This window comes from Lactuca saligna, chromosome 3 (assembly GCF_052625555.1).
Source record: "Lactuca saligna cultivar CGN05327 chromosome 3, ASM5262555v1, whole genome shotgun sequence".
Lineage (NCBI taxonomy): Eukaryota > Viridiplantae > Streptophyta > Magnoliopsida > Asterales > Asteraceae > Lactuca > Lactuca saligna.
Window position 1 is genome coordinate 164473003 of NC_136419.1, and position 21639 is coordinate 164494641.

Genomic DNA, 21639 nt, shown 5'->3' on the forward strand with positions numbered 1-21639 from the left:
CGAATATCCTTTAACAACTAGTCTAGCTTTATTTCGAATAATATTGCCATCTTTGTCGGTTTTATTTTTGAAAAACCATTTTAATCCGACAATTGAAACATCAAAAGGTTTAGAAAATAATCTCCAAACCTTGTTTCGTTCAAATTTAGCCAGTTCAGATTGCATAGCAACAACCCAATCTGAGTGTTCCATAGCATCCTTTACTGTCTTTGGCTATATTTTCGAAATAAAGACATTAAACATACACAATTCTTGGTTCGCATTTGGTACCTCATTTTTCGCACGAATTTGAGCTCTTGTCAACACACCATCTTGTGGATTCCGAATCACCTGTTCTTTAGGATGATTTCTTGTCCATTTCTCAAGTGGTGGAAAATCAGGATTAAATTCCAATGGTGCGTCTTCATACGTATCTTCATTTTCAGATCCTGCAACAGAAAAATTATCATTTAATTCATGAAACTCATCATTTTCATCAAGATTAATTATCTCTGTTTCATCATGCTCCATCTCTAAATGATATTCCTAATAATTTTGCGAATGCTCCCCCTCAACTTGATGATTTTGTTGAGATTGTAAATGCTCCCCCCCAACTTTATGATTTTGTTGAGATTGTAAATGCTTCCCCTCAACTTGATGATTCATTTTTTCATTCTCCCCCTCGAAAGTTTGTTGTCTTTGTTCATTGTTGATCGTATGCTCCCCCTCCATACAAACTTCAGGCACACTTTCGCAAGATATTGAACTTGTAGTGATTGTTGAATCATCAGTATGTTTTGTGGATTCTGATGTTTGATTATCAGGAGCATTAGTTTATGCATCAATTTCCCTGTCAGGAGTTCCAAAAATTTAGTCATAATCAAAACCATTTATTTCTGAATTATCAATGTTAGTATCTGAATTAACAAGAATTGATTTATGTTCAAATTTACTATCCATTTGTTTAAGATAGTAATCATCAAAAGTTAAGTTTAAAGTTTCTTCAACTTTTCTTGTTCACTTGTTTAACACCCTGTATGCAACCGAATTTTGCGAATATCCTAAGAATATGCCTTCATCAGCTTTAGTTTGGAACTTGGTTAGATTATCTTTTAGATTCAATATAAAAGACCTGCAACCAAAAACATGGAAAAATTTGACATTAGGTTTTCGATTGTTGAGTATTTAATATGGAGTGACATTGAATCTGCGATGAATGAATGACTGATTCTGAGTAAAACAAGCAGTAGATACTGCTTCAGCCCAAAGATATTGAGGTAAGTTCGCATATATGAACATGGTTCTGGCTGCTTCGCATAAAGACCTATTTCTTCTATCAACAACACCATTCTGTTGTGGAGTATATGGTGAAGAGAAATTATGTGAAATGCCTTTGTTTGTGAGAAAAGAGTCCAGTGATTGATTTTTAAACTCAAAACCATTATCACTTTTAACTTTGTGAACATTTTTTTTAAGGCTAATCTCAATATTTTTGATAAAATCAATCATCATCTGAGCAACTTCAAATTTTAAGCTGAGAAAAAAATACCCATGTGAATCGAGAAAAATCATCAACAATAACTAAAATGTATCGCTTTTTATTGATTGTAGCAACAGTCGGTGGTCCACATAAGTCAATGTGAAGAAGTTCCAATGGTTCTACGATTTTTGAATCTATCACAATCGGATGACCTTTTCTATGTTGTTTTCCTTGTTCGCAAGCTACACACAGAGAATCATTGTCAAATTTTAGTATAGGTAAACCTCGAACTAAATCTTCAGTGACAAGTTTATTAATATTGCGAAAATTCAAATGTGACAATCTTCTATGCCAAAGCCAGCTGACATCATTAGATGCCTTTGATAATAAACACACACCAGGTTTGCCCACGATTGGTTTGATGTCCAGTGTAAGCATATCACCATATCTTTTGGATTTGAGAAGTACTTCATTTGTTTTCTCATTTGAAATGATACTTCCTTCTTCATTAAACATAACTTGATTTCCAGTACCCACAACAAGTTGCGAAACACTAATGAAGTTATGTTGCAGACCTTCAACATAAGCAACCCTGTTAACAGTGAATTGTCCATTCGTGACTTTTCCATAACCCTTCACTTGACACTTGTGATTATTCCCAAATTTGACTACTCCAACATTTTCCAAGCTTCGATAATCTCGCAAGTTTTCCTTTCTTCCAGTCATGTGACGAGAGCAACCACCATCAATATACCATTTCGCATCATATTGCTCGTCACACATCACCTGCATTTATTGAAAAAATTTAGGAACCCAAGACTTATTGGGTCCTTCATTAGTAGTTTTGAACAAATGCTTTGAATTTAAAAACAATGATTTCACTTTGTCTATGACACTAACAATTATATCAACATCATCAGATCGAGATATTGAAATATAGTTGTTCAACAGTTTTGGATTTTCATTGAGTTTCATCTCATCTTTCACAACATTCGCAACTTTGATAACTGGTTTCCATTTTTGTACCGGAACTTACGAATTGTAAGATGATGAACTACCAGTGGAAGAGTTATTTGCAAACTTGTCAAATGCATTCTTTATTTGTTGCTCTGAAAACTTCCCATTTTGATATTGTCCTCTTTTCCCTTCAAGCTAGCAATTGATCATACATACATCAGATTTTCCTTTTGTATACGAAACTTTGGTCGGTTTTGAAATTGAAGGATTTGGAAAATTTGGTTGTTTAGGTGTAAATTTCATTTTGGTTTGATTTGTGACATTCAAAGTTGATGAATTATTCATGAATTTGTCAACATTACGAAACTTTTGATTATTCACAAATATTTGCGAAGTTTCAAATTTTCGATTGTTGTCATATTTGCGAACAAATTTATCATTATTTGTTATTGGAATTTTGTCAATAGAATATATTGGTTTGTGAAAACTTGTATCTTTTTGTTTATTCATTCTTTGAAATTTTGAGGATTTTGACTTTGAAATCTGTTCTTTTTCAACTTTTGATTTGTCATTGGACACAACTTGCCAAAAAATTGCTTTTCTTGCTTTTCTTTTTGAAACATTATTTTCTGTTGAATAATTTCCAACCATCAATTTAAATTCATGAGAATTTAATTTCACTTCAATCTTTGGTTTTGCAACATTTTGAAAAACTTTGTTTGCTTTTCCCCTTTAACCACCCATTTTTGTGATGATTTTTGATTTCGAAAAACATAAGAATTTTGAGTCAAATTGTTTTTTACTGTATGTTGATTTGCGAAGAAACCTTCAGTAGTTGACCTTTGATTATCATTTTCAACCATTTTGTTGAATTCAGGTTTAATTTTCTCAGCATTCCCAGTAGTGACAAAAACTTGATTTGGAAAAATTGTGTTATCAGTGCATATAAAATTTGGATAAACCACAATGTTAGTTTCCAAATAATGTGCACCTTTGTCACTTAGAATTTTGTCGAATTATTTTGTATCACCAAACACTTGATCAACCACAACTCGTGGAGGTATTTCATGTGATTCCTTCACATCTTCTTTGTTTTCATCAGTGTCATCAGATTTCCAGCTTTCAACTTCCACATTATTAAAATTACAATGTTGCGAAGTAGAGGGTTTTTCAATGTCATCTTTGACTATCGAATCAACTAAAATTTATTTACCTTTGATCTTAGATGTGATATTAATGATTGACAATTGAGAACAATCAACCTCTTCTTCCTCTTCAGTCTCACTAATTTCACTTACATTATCTGAATTGTCATCGACATCAGCATTCAAGTATTCATCAATTTTGACAATACCATATGCAAATCTATCATCAGGTATTTTGTCCAATTGAGCAATTGTGTTTTCGCAATCATAAGACACAACATCAACTTTTTCACAATCATATTCAAGAAAAGGTAGAAGTTTCCTATGTTGTTCTTTGCTAATGTCAGATGAATGATGTAAAGCAGTTAATTTTGCATACAAACGCTTAGCAGAGTTATGGTATATGTTTCTTTGTGCTAGTAACAACCTAACTTCATTTCCAAGATTGTCCCCATCACAATTTACATTTTTGATTTGCAGTTCAAGTTTGTCTACTATGCTTCGTTTTATTTCTAACTCTCTTTGTGTCTCAACTAGTTGCATATTTAAATTTTGAGCTTCAGTACTAGCAGACACAATAACATAATCAAAATAAGCAACATTATCATCAAAAGAAGTAATTTCAGCATCATAAGCAGATAAAGGAATATTAAAAGATTCAAGAATAGCACGTACCTAAGTAGTCATTGGTGATTTGTCTGTGGATTTCGATACGAAGCACCGACCTGAAACATTCTCTTCGCAATCATCTTCAAAGCTTGCGAACATTGCTCCATGAGTTGGATGCCTAATTTCTTCATCATTAGATCTTGAAGACCAGATTTGATATGTTCCAATCTCTTCCTCATCAGACTCACCCTTCGCAACTAGTGACATTCCTTTTGTCTTTGAACGCAACTCTTCAATCTTTTCCGAATAGTAAGCTTCATCTTTCACTTTGTTCTTTTTCTCCTCTTTCTTTTGCAACATGAAATCAGCTGCGAAGTGATTCACACCATTGCAGTAGTGACAATAGATTCCAGAATCACCTTTCAGTTTCTTTACATATTTAGCATCTTGTTGCTTTTCATCAACTTTTTCCATTTTCTTCTTCTCCTCACCTCTAGCTTTAGCGACTCCACTCTTCGCATCATTTGCCTTTCCTTTTGGATTAAAAAGCTTTTTGAAAAATTTCTTAACTCTTTTGTTTGAGTAGAATGCCACAGCTTCATCATCAAAGTTCATTAAGAAACCTTCATTGTCTGAACCATCTGTTTCATTAGTATCAACTTCAGATACCTTTGAAACAAGAGCCAAAGGACCTCCTATACTTTTTTTTGATTCTTCATACATTTCTGAGACTTCACTTTCATGTGTTTTCAGCTGATTGTAGAGATCATTCAGGCTGGTTGTATCAAAACTTTGTTGATTCTTTATCATCGTACTCACACTTCGTCATTCCTTGAGAATGCCCATAATGAATGTTAAATTGAACTCCATGAGATACCTAGTGATTCCATACCTATTGCAGCAATACACAAGCTCATTCAGATGATCATAGTAACTTTCAAGAGTTTCAACATCCTTTTGTCTGAATTCCCTTAGTTCAACAAGACATTGCTTCACAGAGTTGATCTTCGTCTTTTCGCTACCTTGATACTTCTCTTTCAGAGTGATCCAGATCTCCTTGGCTGATTTACAACTACAGATCTAATTGTAAACCACAAGAGGTAGAGCACCTCTTAGTTCCCTCATGCATCTCTTTTCATTCTTCTTCAGACGTTTTGTTGTTCAGCAACTTCAGCAGAAGTAGTAGACGATCCAATTGATTCAACATTAGCAGGAGCTTGAATTGCTCCATTGATACAATTCCAAAGTTCTTCATCAATTCCATTTAAGTAATCCTCCATTCTGTCAGCCCATTGATCATAGTATTCAGGGATTAACATCGGAATTTTGGTTGAAGAACCAAGCAAATGGGAGAAAGAAGTCATTGTATTCATGTTGAAGTTCACCATTGATGAACACGAAAATTTCAGAAAGCTTGAAATACTTGATGAATTTGAGAATTGATCAACTAAAATGATCACAAATTTCTAATCGATCACTCGACTAAACAATCCAAAGGCAGAATCGATTCAAATCTGAAGATCAAAAGTGATTTTCATAACCAAAATGCGCGGAAAATTTTGAGTAAAGTTACTACTCAAAAAGCAAATGATTCTAACATGAAAATTAGATCGATGCAGTTTGAATCCTGCTCTGATACCAATTGAAGAGAATTGTTATCGAGATTATGAAAGCAATTATGATTGAATGATTGAAAAGTAAGAACACAACAAGTAAATATTAATCAGATCTTATATTGATGAAGATTGATTACAAAGCTTTAAGCAGAAAGAATACTCGAGTTCAAAAGTCCTTTCTACTTCTAACCTCAGTCCCTATTTATAAGAAACCCGAGTGTAGAAAAAATATACTAAGTCTATTACAATACGCTTCGCATAAAGTTGTGACTTAGTAAAATAACTAATATGCGAAACTCAAAAGAAACAACCACTTCGACTTTTACAATACATAGACTCTATAGGGTTTCCAGGTTGGTTCGAAGAGTTGAATGGCGACACCTAAAATCAAAAATGGATCACATTTAATACATAGGCTAAAAAATCCTTCCTATAGTGAAGAACAAAATGATGTTATGTTCACTTCTTCAAAAAGGGAAACTATCGATTCAGATTAGAAAAAACTTAGTACTTTATTGTAACATGTGCTAAAAGATGTGTTTATAGAGAATAAAGAGGATAATAAAAAAAATTACCACTAATATATTCTTGCGAAAAATATTTTGGAATCTTCACTTAAATGATAACCCTACAATTCATTAATTGAGATAGTCTCATAATAATTAGATTTAGAGATGAAATTTCATAAGATACTTCAGAAAGAATTAAAACTAATCATTAATACATGATATAGATTTGGAGATAGAACAATCTCTAGATGAATATCAAAGGTAATAATGCATGAAGAACTTAGAGGACGAGTTTTTGAAAAAGAGTTGAAGCTCCAAGAACTGAAGGAATAGAGCTCAGATGGAGATAAGTGATGAAATCTCATTACCATTTCAGATTTGAATTATGAGGTGTACTTCATAGAGATCGTTCCAAGGTAAAATACTCTGAGACGAGCATACCACAAGATATTCGATGTGACTATATATCAGACTAAACTTCGAATGAGGACTAACACTGAAAAACTTCAAGACGAGAAGAAAAGATTAGAAAAAAAGACATATAATGTCACACCCCAAAACCAAGAACGGCGGAAACGTTCTGGGGTGGAGGACATCATGTACAGTATCATAAAAATGTAAAGTAGTAAACAAGAAACAACATCCATTGCATTAATATAATAATTGTAATACAAGCGTGTTTTGTACAGTTTGTTAGACACCAAAAGTATAATCAAAATAAAGATGAGTCTTGTATATGCTCCATCTTCTCAAAAGCTTCATCTGTACCTGTCTACTAATGACATGAGAATACATGTTATTTTGAAAGCGAGTATGAGCATAAAGTTGGTGAGTTCATAAGTATTAAGTGCCATTACTTGTATAAAATGTTAGTAACAATGTAGTGTAGTAATTTGATTTCAAATGTTTTGTAAGTAGTATACTCCCTAGAAAACCTATGTTTTCCAGTAAAAGGGTAGTCTTCTACCATGAACCGAGTGTTTGTATAATTGTTTGTTTGTAAATGTAAGGGTTTTTCCTTAGTGATAACTATTAGTATAAAAATATAGTTTACTTAAACGAGTATGTGACAAGGTCACAAAGTAATGAAATACAGACTCCATGTAGTACAGAATGAACAGTACGCCTCAAAAAATCTATAGTAGAAATGGGTAGACTCCAGGCGGTATGCCTCACAAAGTTCAAAATAGAAATATGTAGACTCCAGGTGGTATTGAATGAACAATATGCCTCAAAGAGTCCTTATGACTTTAATTCTTAAATAGATTAATTAAAGGTATGAATGTGAACTCGTATGTAACCATGCTGATCGACGGCTGAATAACTGATGACCCTCCAGGTCATATATAGTAAGGTAACACTTTGTCACCCCTTGGCCTTTTGGCTCGGACTGTAGCTAGCAGTCAGGATGTGGTAGTGTCTGTCCCACATCCAGGAGACTCTAGTTACATGGTGATAGTACAATGAAGTGTCGTATCAAGAAGTAGCATGTCACATTCTTTTTATAGTATTCAAATGTATATGTACTATGTCATAGTGTAGTGACGTTCTCCCTTTACTAGTATATAGTATATTCTCTTGTATAGTGTATAGTATTCTCTTGTATAATGTATAGTATTCTCTTGTATATATCTTTATACTAATAGTAGTAGTGAGTAGTAATCCCTTAACTATACCTATTATAGTTAAATAGTAATGTGATAGATATGCCTTTGCTACACAAAGGTGCTGGACTAAAATGAATACTTTTATATCCAACACAAATATATGTGATATATAAATAAGAATTCAAGGACATTCGGACAAATAACGTGATATCTTAATTCCACAACCCAACGAGGAATGGGAAATAAGGTGAGCTATCAGTTGTAAGTCCTTCAAGTCTTACTTATATAAATATATGGGTGTAGATATGAGTTTGAAAATAATACTTGTCTAAAATAATTTTTTGAAATAGTTTTAGAAACAATTTAACATGAAAATGAGTTTGATAACCATTTTGAAGCAGTTTTGTTGGCAAAGCAGGTAAAAGTATAGAAAATTCTTTTGGTTGCGAGTTATGAAACACATGTGATTGATACTATAACTTGTTTGGTTCAACTTGTATCCCCCCATAAAAGCATTTAAAAAAAATTAAAAGGTTGATTAAGGGGTATGAACTCACCTGCAATGAGTGGTTTCGATGGAAGTGTCGGGTAGGATGCTAGGTGCCAAGTGAGGACTTGAACACACACACAGATCCTATGTAGCATGTAGAGATACATAAATATATCTAATTAGTCATTTAATAACTAATTAAGCAAGTAAGGACATTCTAATGCACGAATACGCTTTGTTTCAAGTGCTAGGAGTGTTAAGGGTTGCTTCTAATGAGAGTATGGCCTCACATTGGAGTTTACTCCTCATTTGGTAGCCCTTATATGTTTTTACGGTTTTTGGACCATTTCCCCCATGAGTTTACGGCCATAAACTCGTGGTAATGGTGCATTTGTGTGTTTTAAGGTCTCATGCTTCAGAAAGAAGGGTTCTAGATTTGAATCAAAGGATTAGGAAGTGGTTAGGGCGCGAAATGGCTCACTTTTGGAGTTTACGGTCCTTGGACCACCCTTGAGAGTTTACGTTTGTAAACATGTGGGTTTACGGTTGTAAACCCATGAGTTTACGTTTGTAAACTCAAGGTTACCTCAACCATTTCGTGTTTTGTTGTTTCTAGCTCATGCATGCAAGTTTCTAGTCTTTCATCCAAGCTGTAGAAGGTGTTAGGGGCATTTAAACACCACTTGGTGGTGTGTATGGTTCAAGGATCTCCCTTTACCGTAAACACATATGTGCTTGGGGATTTTGATGTTCTTTCCATAGATTAGCAAGCACACTAAGCAATTAACTAGCTAGGAAGAGTGTACTTACTTATAGGAAGCTTGTAAGAGTGTTTAGGACCCAAGAACACTAGTGTGTGTTCTAGGTGTTCTTGATATTTTGAAGAACACTTGAAGATCTAAGTAAAAATCAAGAATCCATGGATGAAATGATGTATGTAGATTAAGTGTAGTATGAACGAATCTAGAAAAGAAATACTTACATTTTGGCGGATTTGAAGAAATTATCTTATGATAGTTGAGAGAAAAACTTGGTGTTCTTGAGGTGGGAAGTGTAGAATGAGGGAATAGTTGGTAAACTCATGTTATATGCATAAGTTCTTGGAAAAATGGTGTTTACGGCCCAAAATCCTCTTGTTTGGTCGTAAACACCTTGCTAAGGTGTTGTTTGTTTTGTTTGTTACACATCACTCATAATGTCACTTCCTTTTATTTATCCGTTTGACGAAAATAAAATAAAGTAGAACACCCAAACAAACTTAAAACCGGCCAAAAATGTACTGAAATGTATTTGACTATTATTTGAAGTGTTTGACTGTAAAGATTATACAACTGAAAATTTCAGTTTGTCACATCATCCCCGCGTTAGAGGGAATTTTGTCCCAAAATTAGAGTTCAAGCAACTAAGTTATTACAAAATAACTATGTAAAAAGATGAGGATATTTAAGTTTCATTTGATCCGCGCGCTCCCAAGTGAATTCAGGTCCTCGCTTGGTGTTCCAATGAACCTTCACGATTGGGATGCGGCTTTCTTTCGTTCGTTTGACCTCTTAGTCCATGATCGCTAGCGGTTCTTCCACGAAGTTGAGGCTCTCGTTGATCTCGATCTCGTCGAGTGGGATTACAAGATTCTCATCGGATAGGCACTTTTTCAAGTTCGAGATGTGGAAGGTACGATGTACGTTACTAAGCTCGTGGGGTAGATTGAGTTTGTAAGCTACGGGGTAAATTCTAGCAAGAATCTCGAAAGGCCGTATGTATCTTGGATTTAGCTTTCCACGCTTTCCAAAGCGTATCAAGCCCTTCCAGGGTGAGACTTTCAAGAGAACTTGGTCTCCCACCTGGAACTCCAAAGGTTTCCTTTGTTTGTCTACGTAGCTTTTCTATCGGTCTCTAGAGGCTTTCAATGGTTCACGAATCTGAACGATCTTCTCTATCATTTCCTGAATGATTTCAGGGCCCGTGAGAGTGTTGTCAGGAACTCGTCCTTTAGCTAGCTGAGTGTCACCCACCTCAGCACAACACATAGGAGATCTGCATTTCCGGCCTAAGAGGGCTTCAAATGGAGCAGCCTTCATGCTCATGTGATAACTATTGTTCAAGTGTTCTCCAAGAACACCAAGCACATCTACTATGTTTTGGACCACAAACACCCCTGAAGGCCTCTCTATTGTAAGTACCACTTCTTGAGCTTGTTACTTACTAACTTTACTCCTTAGAAAACGTCCACAATATGATCAATACGGAGTGTACGGCCGTACACACCCCATGTGGCCGCACACCCCTTTATTTGGTGCTAAATGGCCTTAAAACTCATGTTTTAAGCCAACACTTGATCCAAAACACTCAGGGAATGCAAGATAGAGACTTGTAATACACTTTTGACCATATTTACATGATTATCAAGGGTGTACAGCCGCACACTCCTTGTATGACTATACACACCCTTTTTAAGGTCCAAAATGGCATTTAACTTTCATTAAGGTCAAGTATTGGTCAAGACACACTACCTAGATGCTTAAGAGGACTTTAAATCACTAAATGGCATGTTTCACCATGAGACACAACCTCTTGGCCGTAAACACTAATGTGTGGCCATACACCCATTATATGCAACCCTCAGTACTTCTAGCACTTTAATCTAAGTGTTTTCTATGACCTAGGGTGTCTTTCCCTGCATAATTAGTTGTTTAAACACTAGTTGTATACATATATGTATCATTATATAATAAATAGGATCCGTGTTTGTGCTCAAGTCTTCACTTGACACTTAGCATGATATACCACTCGTTCATCCAAACCACTCACTACAGTTGAGTTCATACCTCTTAATCTACATTTTAAATGATTTTAAATGCTTTTATGGGAGGAATACAAGTTGAAACATTATAGTTATTATATCAATCACATGTGATTAATAACTATCAAATAAATGGATTTACTATACTTTTAACTGTTTTATCAAGGAAATTACTTCGAAATGTTTATCAAACTCTTTTACATACTAAACTCTTTATCAAACTTGTTCTTGTATGCCTAACCTTTTCTTTTAACCCTTTTAAACTTATATATTGTGAGAACCATGTCTAATGTACATGTAGTTATATAAGTAAGGTTGGAAGGACTTAGGACTGATAACACACTTTATTTCTTGTTCCTTGTTTAGTTGTGGACTTAGAGAACTCTGTTGTTTGTCCGTGTGTAGTTGATCCTTAGTTATATATTGTGTATATATGTATAGACATAAAAGCTTCTATCTCAATTGAACACACTCAGGCATACAAACAACTCTACAAGTAAACTATAATAGGTATAGTTTAGGAAGTCACTACTCACTATTTCTAGTACAATGAAACATACAAAGAGTCAGTTCATACATGAGTCAATACATACTATAAAGAGAAATAGATAGAGAATACTATAACGAGAAACAATACTCATTATAAAAGAGAAACAAATAGATAATACTATAACGAGAAACAATACATACTATACACTATACAAGAGAACATACTATGATGAGAAACAAAGAGAACATACTACATACTAGACAAAGAGAACATACACTGCACTAGTACATACAATACATATACAAGAATACAATAACATAAATGTAAGCCACTACTTCAGGGCATCGCATCACTGCCATGGCTCGTTTTCTAACCAGAGTCTCCTGGAGGGAGAGCGTGAATTTGTGTATAGACCTATACGGGACTGACCGTCCTACACCTTGCTGCTAGATACAGTGGGACCTACAAGTCTATGGGTGACGAATGTCATACCATTTCCCCATCTTTGAGCGTCGTGTTTTACTAAGTCGATCAAGTATGGTTACAATTATATCACAGTATACCTTAATTAACAATTGGTTTAAGGTAGTTAGTATAACAGTAGTCATTATAATACAACACTACAGTACTTTATTATTTCCCATTGCATTCACATTGTGATCTTCTCACATAAACGGTAATGTAAAAACTATATTTTGTTAATGATAGTCATACTTGGGAAAAATACACGCTTTTAAAAGAAACAAACATACGTAACATTTGATGCCTTGGTAGTAGGATACTTTTAGTAGAAAATATAGGATTTTCTAGGAGATACAAAAATTTACTACAAACATTTTACAAACTTATACATCAAACACTTACAAACATATTCATACAAACAATGACACTAAATGCTTATGAACTCACCAACTTTAAAGATGATCAACTCTTTCAAAATAACTTGTATTCTCAAGTCATCAGTAGACAGGTACCGATGCCAGGATTTGAGAAGATGGAGCACGTTCAAGAGTCATCACTTATTTTGATTCATATTCTTTGTGTCTTATAAACTATACAGAACACACATGTATTAAATTATATTATTAATGCAATGGATGATGTTGTTGGTTGTTTACTATTATGCTTTGTTCTGATACTATATATGACGTGCTCCACCCCAGAACGTTTCCGTCGTTCTGGTTTTGGGGTGTGACAGACTTGCCTCTATTACCAATTCTTGTGTTTGGATATAATGCTTATATTTTTAAAAAATGGTATGAAAACTATAAGATTACCTATTTACCCATTAAGCAATGCCAAAGAGAATTATAAAGCTAAACTGCTATGAATCCCACCATAAATCGAGAGTCAAATGTCGCCTTATAATGTATAAAAATTCCAAGCTGAACACACACACAAACACATACATACACACAAAGTTAATAATCTCATATGCATCAGTTCATAACCCAAAAAAAAGAGTTGATCCTTTTTACCTTTTCACCAATGACATCTTGAACCATAACATCATCAGTATTTATCGCATATACAACATCTAAGGTCACACTTCGGTTTTCTAAGACCTGAAAATGTGTTATTTCAAATTGAATAAAATATGAGTACATACGCAGAAAAGCTCTAAAGTAACATATTAATTACCAAGTTTTGTTAGGTCACTTCTAAAATTGAAAATTAATCCAACGTTCATGCATAATTTAAAAAATAAATAAATAAATAAATAAATAAATAATATAGGGATGGCCGACCATTATGGCTATAATGGTAGATGCCCAAGACTAGGTTATTTAGGCATCGAACAATATCTGTTATAGCAATGTTTGATATTGATTTAGGTCCTTGTGTGGTTAACTTTAACATCCCTTTTGTCAAATATATATATATATATATATATATATATAATCATAAAGACCATTTTGCCCTTGATAACTTAAACTTGATAGGAAGGATTGAACTACATGCCAACAAAAAAAAGAGACTATGAAAATCAGTAGAAGAAATTGAAATTGGAAGGAAGAGGGTACTTTGGTAATAAGACTGAGATCTGGAGGGTAGGCTCCACCATTGGCAAACCTAGGAGCCTGTTCGTTTGCATAAGGTTGAGGGAAGCGATCGCTGAGTTTACCAGGGCGTGTAAACATTTCGCCCTCATCATTTGGACCATCTTCCACTTTAATTTCAACAGTCATTTCTTTTGTTTCTTCCTCTGCGTATGCAACTCCCACCAAGTCACGATATGAAATCAGTGACATTAAGTGACATGATGCACATACTTGTGTGTACACCTAGTGGCCACATCGGATCCTGCTCATGTTCAAATTCCAATATGCAAAAAGTAAACTTCTCAAAGAAGCAAACATCCATTATGTATATTGAAATCAAATCAAACAAAAAAAACCATTTGAAGATTAAACTTCATTGGTTTATAGTAAATAAGTCAAAATAAGAAGAAGAAGGAAGAAACTTGTACCCATCAGCCTCCTTGTCTCTCATTCGCACCTCACTAGAAAAGAAGAGGAAGAAGCGGCAGAGCCGCCAACTGCCGCCGCTGAGTGTCCATCCCCACACCCCTGCTCGTTGATCGCCACCAAGACCAAGCCTCTTTTTCCTTTTCCTTCTCTTTGGCCCCATCGGAAACCTTTTCTTCCCACTGATTGAACCTCGTTCACGTACTGTTCAACCACCGTCGAAGTAAACCAACCGAACACCCCCTTCTTCTTCACTGCTACTGCTCGCGACACCTAAGTGAAGATGAATGGCAGACCCCTCCACCGACGCCCGTTGCTGATACGGTGCCTCTTCGTTTACCCCATTAACACCACAACCAATCATCCCTCTTATCTCCACCCGTTTCTTTTGTTTTGATCGGGCAATAGGGAAGAGGAATACAAGACAGAAGTAAGAGAAAAGATAAATCGGGGCTAAAATACGCCTCTTCAATGGACACAAAATATATACGTGATCGGAAAGAATAGTGGGATAGGGAAAGAGAATAAAAAGGATCTGAGATAACCAAGGGTTTTGTTGGTAGAGTACACCGACTTATAGACACCAATCCAATGTCTATTGGTTTAGATTGTCAGTGGAACTGAGATACAGAAGAAACAGAAGGAGGAAGCAATGTATGGAGTCTTGTCAAAAACTAGCGGTGGTGTAAGAACACGTAATCATCAAGAATATACAAAATGACATAAAATGCCCCATAATAAAAACTAAAACCAACTGGAAACACATCCATAAACAAAGGACCGTCTGTGCCAAAAGAACAACATGTTCACTATTCCTAAGGATGGACCTTCTTAATATCTATATAAGAATTCTTGCAACTTACGGAATTTGCAATGTATGGAGTCAATTAGCAAACTAAAATTGGAGCATATCATATCATTAATTGTTTTTAAATGTGAAAAAGTTATAAAGGCAAACAACATATGAAAAATATCAAACCGCACGCAAAACATATAAATCGTTCGCACCAAAACCGTACTGCAAAACGTGGTTTAAAACTTTCGCAGTGCTGTTTGCGGTTTCCAATAAACTCAAACAGCATATACAATATAGTTTGCGGTTTTGACTCTAAACTGCAATGGTATTCCGCAAACACTCTTAATTCTAATCCTTTCTTTTTCTTTTTTTAGATAAACACAATTTAATCTACTTTTTAAATTATTCTTTGTTTTTCTATTCCAATCAAAAGATTGATTTGTCTCTTTAATTAATATTATAACATAAAAATGTGTAAATACGATACCATAATCTTCGTCACAAACGTTTTGACTTTCATAGATTTTATTCTAAATTATTTTTTTTATAGCTCCATAAGTAAGAAAATACACGATTACATCAATTTATAATGTTATGATTTTTTTAATATAAAACGAAATATAACATTATTCAGTTGCGAAGTCAGACTCAACTGCAACATCGAGCCAAAGGGTAACCTTATTATTTAAAGGATTCCATGTTGGCACGTTGATGGTATAATGGGAATGGTGGGCTTCACGTAACTTTTTATCAACCGGTATATATAACACAATACATAGCGACTGATCTATCTCATCGTAGGCAGCAACCATGAAGACTGGTGCTACTGTTTTCTCCTTCTTGGCGATCATGTTTTTCCTGTCAGCTTCGGCCTCCAACCTTCCATCGCTGTTGCATCCTCTCAAAGTACCAAGGCTACCAGACATCTCGTCTTTCGAGGACGATCTTTCCTACTCTTTGTATCAGCACAGTTGTAGTGGGGTTGAAGGCATCATCTATAGGAAAGTTAAGGAATGGGTTAAGAAGGACCCAACTCTTGCTCCTAGTCTCATGAGACTGCATTTTCACGATTGTGCGGTTAGGGTAAGTAAATATCTCGATTTTCATTACTTAGTTACATTTTTTGGTACCATGTATTTACGTTGTTTTTGTAGGGATGTGATGCGTCGATACTTCTGGACCATAAAGGAAGTGAAAAGTCGGCGAATGTTAGCAAGTCGTTACGAGGGTTTGAAGTGATCAACGACATCAAAGCGGCAGTTGAGAAGAAATGCCCTAAAACCGTCTCTTGTGCTGACATCTTGACGGCAGCTGCCAGAGATGCCACTGTTCTAGCTGGTGGACCTTTTTGGACAATCCCTTTTGGAAGGAAAGATGGTCGAGTTTCCCTAGCGAAGGAAGCTGCAAAGGTCCCCATGGGTCGTGAAAGTATTACCAATCTTATCGAGTTTTTTCAGTCCAAGGGTCTGAATGTTCTCGATTTGGTTGTCCTGTCAGGTACTATTCATTAGGTTTCAAGATGGTTGACTTGAAGTAATGTCATTACTTACGGTTGTTCTTTGGTTTGTAGGTGCACATACGATTGGAAGGAGTAAATGTGAATCAGTGCAATATAGGCTCTACGACTACAAAGGAACAAAGAAACCAGACCCATCAATCGATCCTCAGTATTTGAACTACTTAAGGAGAAAATGTCGATGGGCTTCTGAAGATGTGTATCTTGATGCTACGACCCCACATAAATTCGACACGCAGTACTATCAAAATCTTAAGAAGAAGATGGGGCTATTGTCTACGGACCAATTGCTTTATGGAGATTCAAGGACTAAACCGATTGCTGATGCTTTGTCTTTCGATTCTTCCCTTTTCTCCAACCAATTCAGTGTATCCATGGTGAAGCTTGCAAATATTCTTGACTTCAAATCTCAAGATGATGGTGAAATCCGGGTCAAATGCAATGTGGTCAACTATTAACATGCTTGAAAACAACACCAGCATGCATAGTATATTATCTATCGTTACATGCAAATTACGAATGAGAGAGGATGCGTTGCTTTTTTGTTGTTTTTTCCATTTTTTTGCTGGTGCCAAGGTTTATAAACATCGAATTGATATTTATTTTCTAATTTGTTAAATGAAATGATTATATTTGTTTTGATGTAATGACAAATTACTTTCTGTGTGAAATCTTTATTTCTATACTCTTACACAAATTCCTTGGGTATAAATGTTTTCAATATTAATTATTAATTTATTGATCAGGACCGCAAGATAAAAACAATAATATAGTTTTTTTTTTGTAAAATATCATCATATTATACATTGTAATTAATATCATAATACTTCTTAATCGATTGATTCTCCATTTCAAATTTCAAATTTCAAAATTTAAATCTTATTTTAATTATATTAAATTAATAACATTAGAATAAAAATAAAATAAAATTAAATAAATTATAAAAAATAAAATTTATACAAATTATAAGATAATATATTTTATGTATTTATTTGAATCAACGATTATAATTTTATATATAACTAACATAATATCTCTTTATTAATAAGTTATTTAAAATTATTAATTAATAGTTTTGAGTTTTTACTTAAAAAGTTTAATTAATTTTCTAACTGTAGTTCCTACGGGTTATAAACTAATTCAATAATAAAACAATGTGACTATCATTGACCGTGTTGTTAGCGGTTTAGAATAAGGGTGAGCATAGGTGAGTACCCGCCATATTTGACCGGAACCAGAAACGGAATCAGAACCGACGGTTCCTAGAAAGTTTAAACCAGTGATACCGGTTCCTAAAATATTGGAACCGGAACCGGAACCGAAACCGACGGATAGCGGTTCCAAAACCGGGTACCCGGTTCGTTAGTTTTTTAGACTTTTAATATCTTGAAAAACCTATATATTTTGCATGCTTACAAAAAAATAATTATAAATAAAATCAAACTAGTCATTCATTATGCATCAAGAAGTAAGAATCGAACAATAACTGTAGCATAACTCTAAAAAGCATGTGTAACTCATTTAGATGGAAAATTAATCATCTAGACGTACTAACATTTTTTGTGTGCAGACATCAATTTGATGTTAAATTTGAAACTAATTAATTTACATCAAAATAACACTTATACAATAACAAATCAAACTACTCAATAAGTTTTTTATAACTGTGTATGTCGTTAAAATTACTATATGTATATATATATATATATATATATATATATATATATATATATATATATATATATATATATATATGTCGAGGATTAATCAGCGGTTAGCGGTTCCAAAAAACAAAGAACCGGAACCGCATAAAGCGGTCCCAAAACTTTGGGAACCGGAACCGGAACTGCCTAAGGTGGTTCCGGTTCCAGAATCGGCGGTTCCATGATAGTTCCGGTTCCTAAAATGGGTACCTTGTTCCAATGTTCACCCCTAATTTAGAAGGAAGAGGCATTACCAAAAAAAAATAATAATAAAAAATTATCGGCGATATTTATTGTCGGTAAATTAAGACCCTAAAAATCATCACTAATTAAAGATATTACCTACGAAATGGTGTTGCTATTAAGTAGCCACTAATAATCCATTCATCACTAAAGCCCTATATCTCGTCGTTGGTATTAATTTTGTCGCCGATAATACATGTCACCGTTAATAGACATAGTCGCCGATATTAACGATTAAAGGCATAACGTTCGTCGCCGGAACTGTACGCCTTTGCTGATAATATGCCTCGTCCGCTAATGCATTGTTTTTTTAAATGATGCTAAAATGCAATAATAAAATGACATAAATTGTTGTAATAAAATTGCATAAAATACAGAATTCATGTTCACAACAAGAAAATGCACCTTTAAGGATGACAAAATGTGTTACAAATAGTCAAGGTTGTTGCCCCTAAAGGTATTAGGGACGACATATCGTCAATTGGGTCGCCGCAAATACCTCGTAGCTAATACTCAAATGTCGTCCCTAATACATGTCGTCGCTAATAGCATTCGTTGTCCCTAAAGGTGTCATCCCTAATAATATTCCGGTCATCGACCAGTGTTACTCCAACCAAATATTCCAGTAGGATGTGTCGTCACTAATGCTTAAGATCGTCCCTAAAGTGTTTCCACTGATGCTTGTTTTTTTTAAGATAAAATATATATTGTATATTAGTTTATATTATAAAACACAAAATTTATAAACTTATAAAACTTATAATTTAAAATCTACAATACATAAAACATCAAATAACATTAAAATATATCACATTAACATCATCTAAATCTATAATAATATCATCCATAACATAAAGCAATATATACTAATTGTCGTCCCCATCATCGTGTTCCTCGACGTTGTTGCTCACATTGTCGACTTGCTTGCTAAATGACCGGATAATATCTCCAATTGACGTCACAAACGATGCGTTTTGGAGAAAAGTGTTAACATGCACATCCTACAAAGTAAGAATATAAGTTAAAATATATCATACTATAAAAACAAATTATTATTACTTAACAATTAAGTCACAAACACATTAAGTCCTTAACAATTTAACAAACAACCAAATTCATAATAATTTAACAAACTAACAAACTACCAAACTATCAAACAACAAAATTCACAACAAATTAATAATGTGTTGGTTGTGGTGTTTGTGGCTGTGATTGCCACTGGTAAAGACAACATTGGCGCACTGCAGAGGGCTTGTTTCAAGGTTTGGAAAACAACTTCTTGTTTATCGTTCCAATGGAAAGGTAGACCTTTCTGGGTGAGAGTGGTGTGAAGCTTGGTGATTTTGGAAAAATTCTAGATGAACCTTCGGTAATAACCAGCAAGGCCCAAAAATTATCGAATTTCGGTTGGTGTTCTTGGGGTTGCCCAGCCCTCAATAGCTTTGTTCTTGGTAGGGTCCACATGTATTCCCTCTTCACTAACTACTTGTCCCAAGAATTCCACTCTACAAATCCAAACACGCATTTGGAGAATTTTGTGTAAAGCTTCTCCGTTCTCAATGTTCCTAAAATCTGTCGTAAATGTTGGTTGTGCTCTTCCTCACTCTTAGAGTAACCGAGTATATCATCCATGAAAACAATCATTAAGTTTTCGAGAAACGGCCGACAGACTCGGTTCATCAGGTCTGTAAAGGCTGCGGGTGCATTTGATAAGCCAAAGGGCATGACTACAAATTTGAAATGTTCATAGCGGGTTCGAAAAGTAGTCTTTCGAATATCTTCCTCTCATACCCTTAGTTGGTGGTATTCGGATCTCAAATCTATCTTGGAGAAGTAGATGGCTCCTTGGAGCTGGTCGAATAGATCACCGATTCGAGGGAGTGGGTATCGATTTTTGACAGAAAGCTTGTTTAACTCCCGATAATCGATACACATTCTGAAAGATCCATCTTTCTTTTTTACAAACAAACCGGAGCTCCCAAAGGTGAAAAGTGTGTCCTGATGAATACTTTGTTTAGAAGTTCACTTAGTTGGCTAGATAACTCTTGCATTTTGGCAGGAGCTAATCTGTAGCGTGATTTGGCGATTGGAGTAGCTCCAAGTACAAGATCGATTCGGAACTCGACCTGACGCTCGAGGGGTATTCCTTGCAAATCCTCGGGAAATACAACGGGAAAGTCACGTACTTCTAGAATATCATTAATGTTTTTCTCCTCCTTTGTTTTATCCACAACATGGGTGAGAAAGGCGTGATTCTTTTTACGCAAGCATTTTTGTGCTTTGATGCAAGAAATGGGTCGGAGGTTTGAATCGGGTTTTATCGCCATAAACTATCCGGGTTTTGTTGTTGGGTAAATGAAGGCGAACGACCTTCTCATGACACATAACTTCAGCATGGTGGGGGCTTAACCAGTCCATGCCAATAATTACATCAAAGCTCCTAATATTAACAGACATCAAATCGATTGGAAAGGAGTGACTATTTAAAGTTAACATGCACCCTACGTAGATATCGTTGGTTGATTTTGTTTTACCATTGGCCATTTCGACCGTAAAAGTTTTGTTCAATTTTTGGGGATTTTGATTGAGTAGGTGTTTAAATTCTTAACTTACGAAGCTCCGCTCAGCCCCATTATCAAATAAAATGCACACATAAGAGTTGTTAAGGAGAAACGTACCAGTTACGACTGTCGGGTCTTGCACCGCCTCTCCTTGGCCCATGGCTAGGAACCTTCCTACATTCTGATTGTTGTTCTTAGGGCAGTTGTGTTTAAAATGGCCGGTTTCTCTGCATTCGTAACATGCACGGCTGGCCTCGGCATTGTTGTCATTCGGCTGCTTGTTTTGTTGTGGGGGTATCCTACAATATCGGGTAGTGTGCCCTTTTCGATTTCAATTTGTGTGTTGGAAGTCCTTGCATACCCCAAGGTGGTGGTAATTACACTTTTCACATTTCAGGTTGGAACGCGCGTATGACTTGGCAGGCGTTGGTGTGGTTGAGGCTAGAACGAGTGGAGCTGGTGCGACTGGAGCGGTAGCAGAATGGATAGCTACTGTATGTGGTTTCTTGGATGGCCCTGAATTATATTGCCCTTTTTGTTTGTTCTCCCAGTTCTTCTTGTTACTTCCTTCTTGTTTGCCTTCTCCCTCGATCGCTATGGTGCCTTTCTTGTCACTATGATCATAAAGCTTCTTAGCTAGTCGTTTTGCACTGTCAAAGGTCTCAGTTTT

General features: G+C 35.1%; 1 protein-coding gene and 1 pseudogene across 1 annotated transcript; one reads left to right on the top strand and one right to left on the bottom strand.

Annotated features, from left to right (window-relative positions):
• Positions 1–12998: 12998 nt before the first annotated feature.
• LOC145036122 (cytochrome c1-2, heme protein, mitochondrial pseudogene) lies at positions 12999–13934 on the bottom strand (annotated as a pseudogene).
• Positions 13935–15721: 1787 nt separating this feature from the next.
• LOC145034013 (peroxidase 7-like) lies at positions 15722–17133 on the top strand. Its single transcript, XM_078982456.1, has 3 exons — positions 15722–16029; positions 16101–16443; positions 16517–17133. Exons 1-3 carry the CDS (start codon positions 15757–15759, stop codon positions 16918–16920), a joined length of 1020 nt encoding a protein of 339 aa, XP_078838582.1. The 5' UTR covers positions 15722–15756; the 3' UTR covers positions 16921–17133.
• The last annotated feature ends 4506 nt before the right edge of the window (positions 17134–21639 follow it).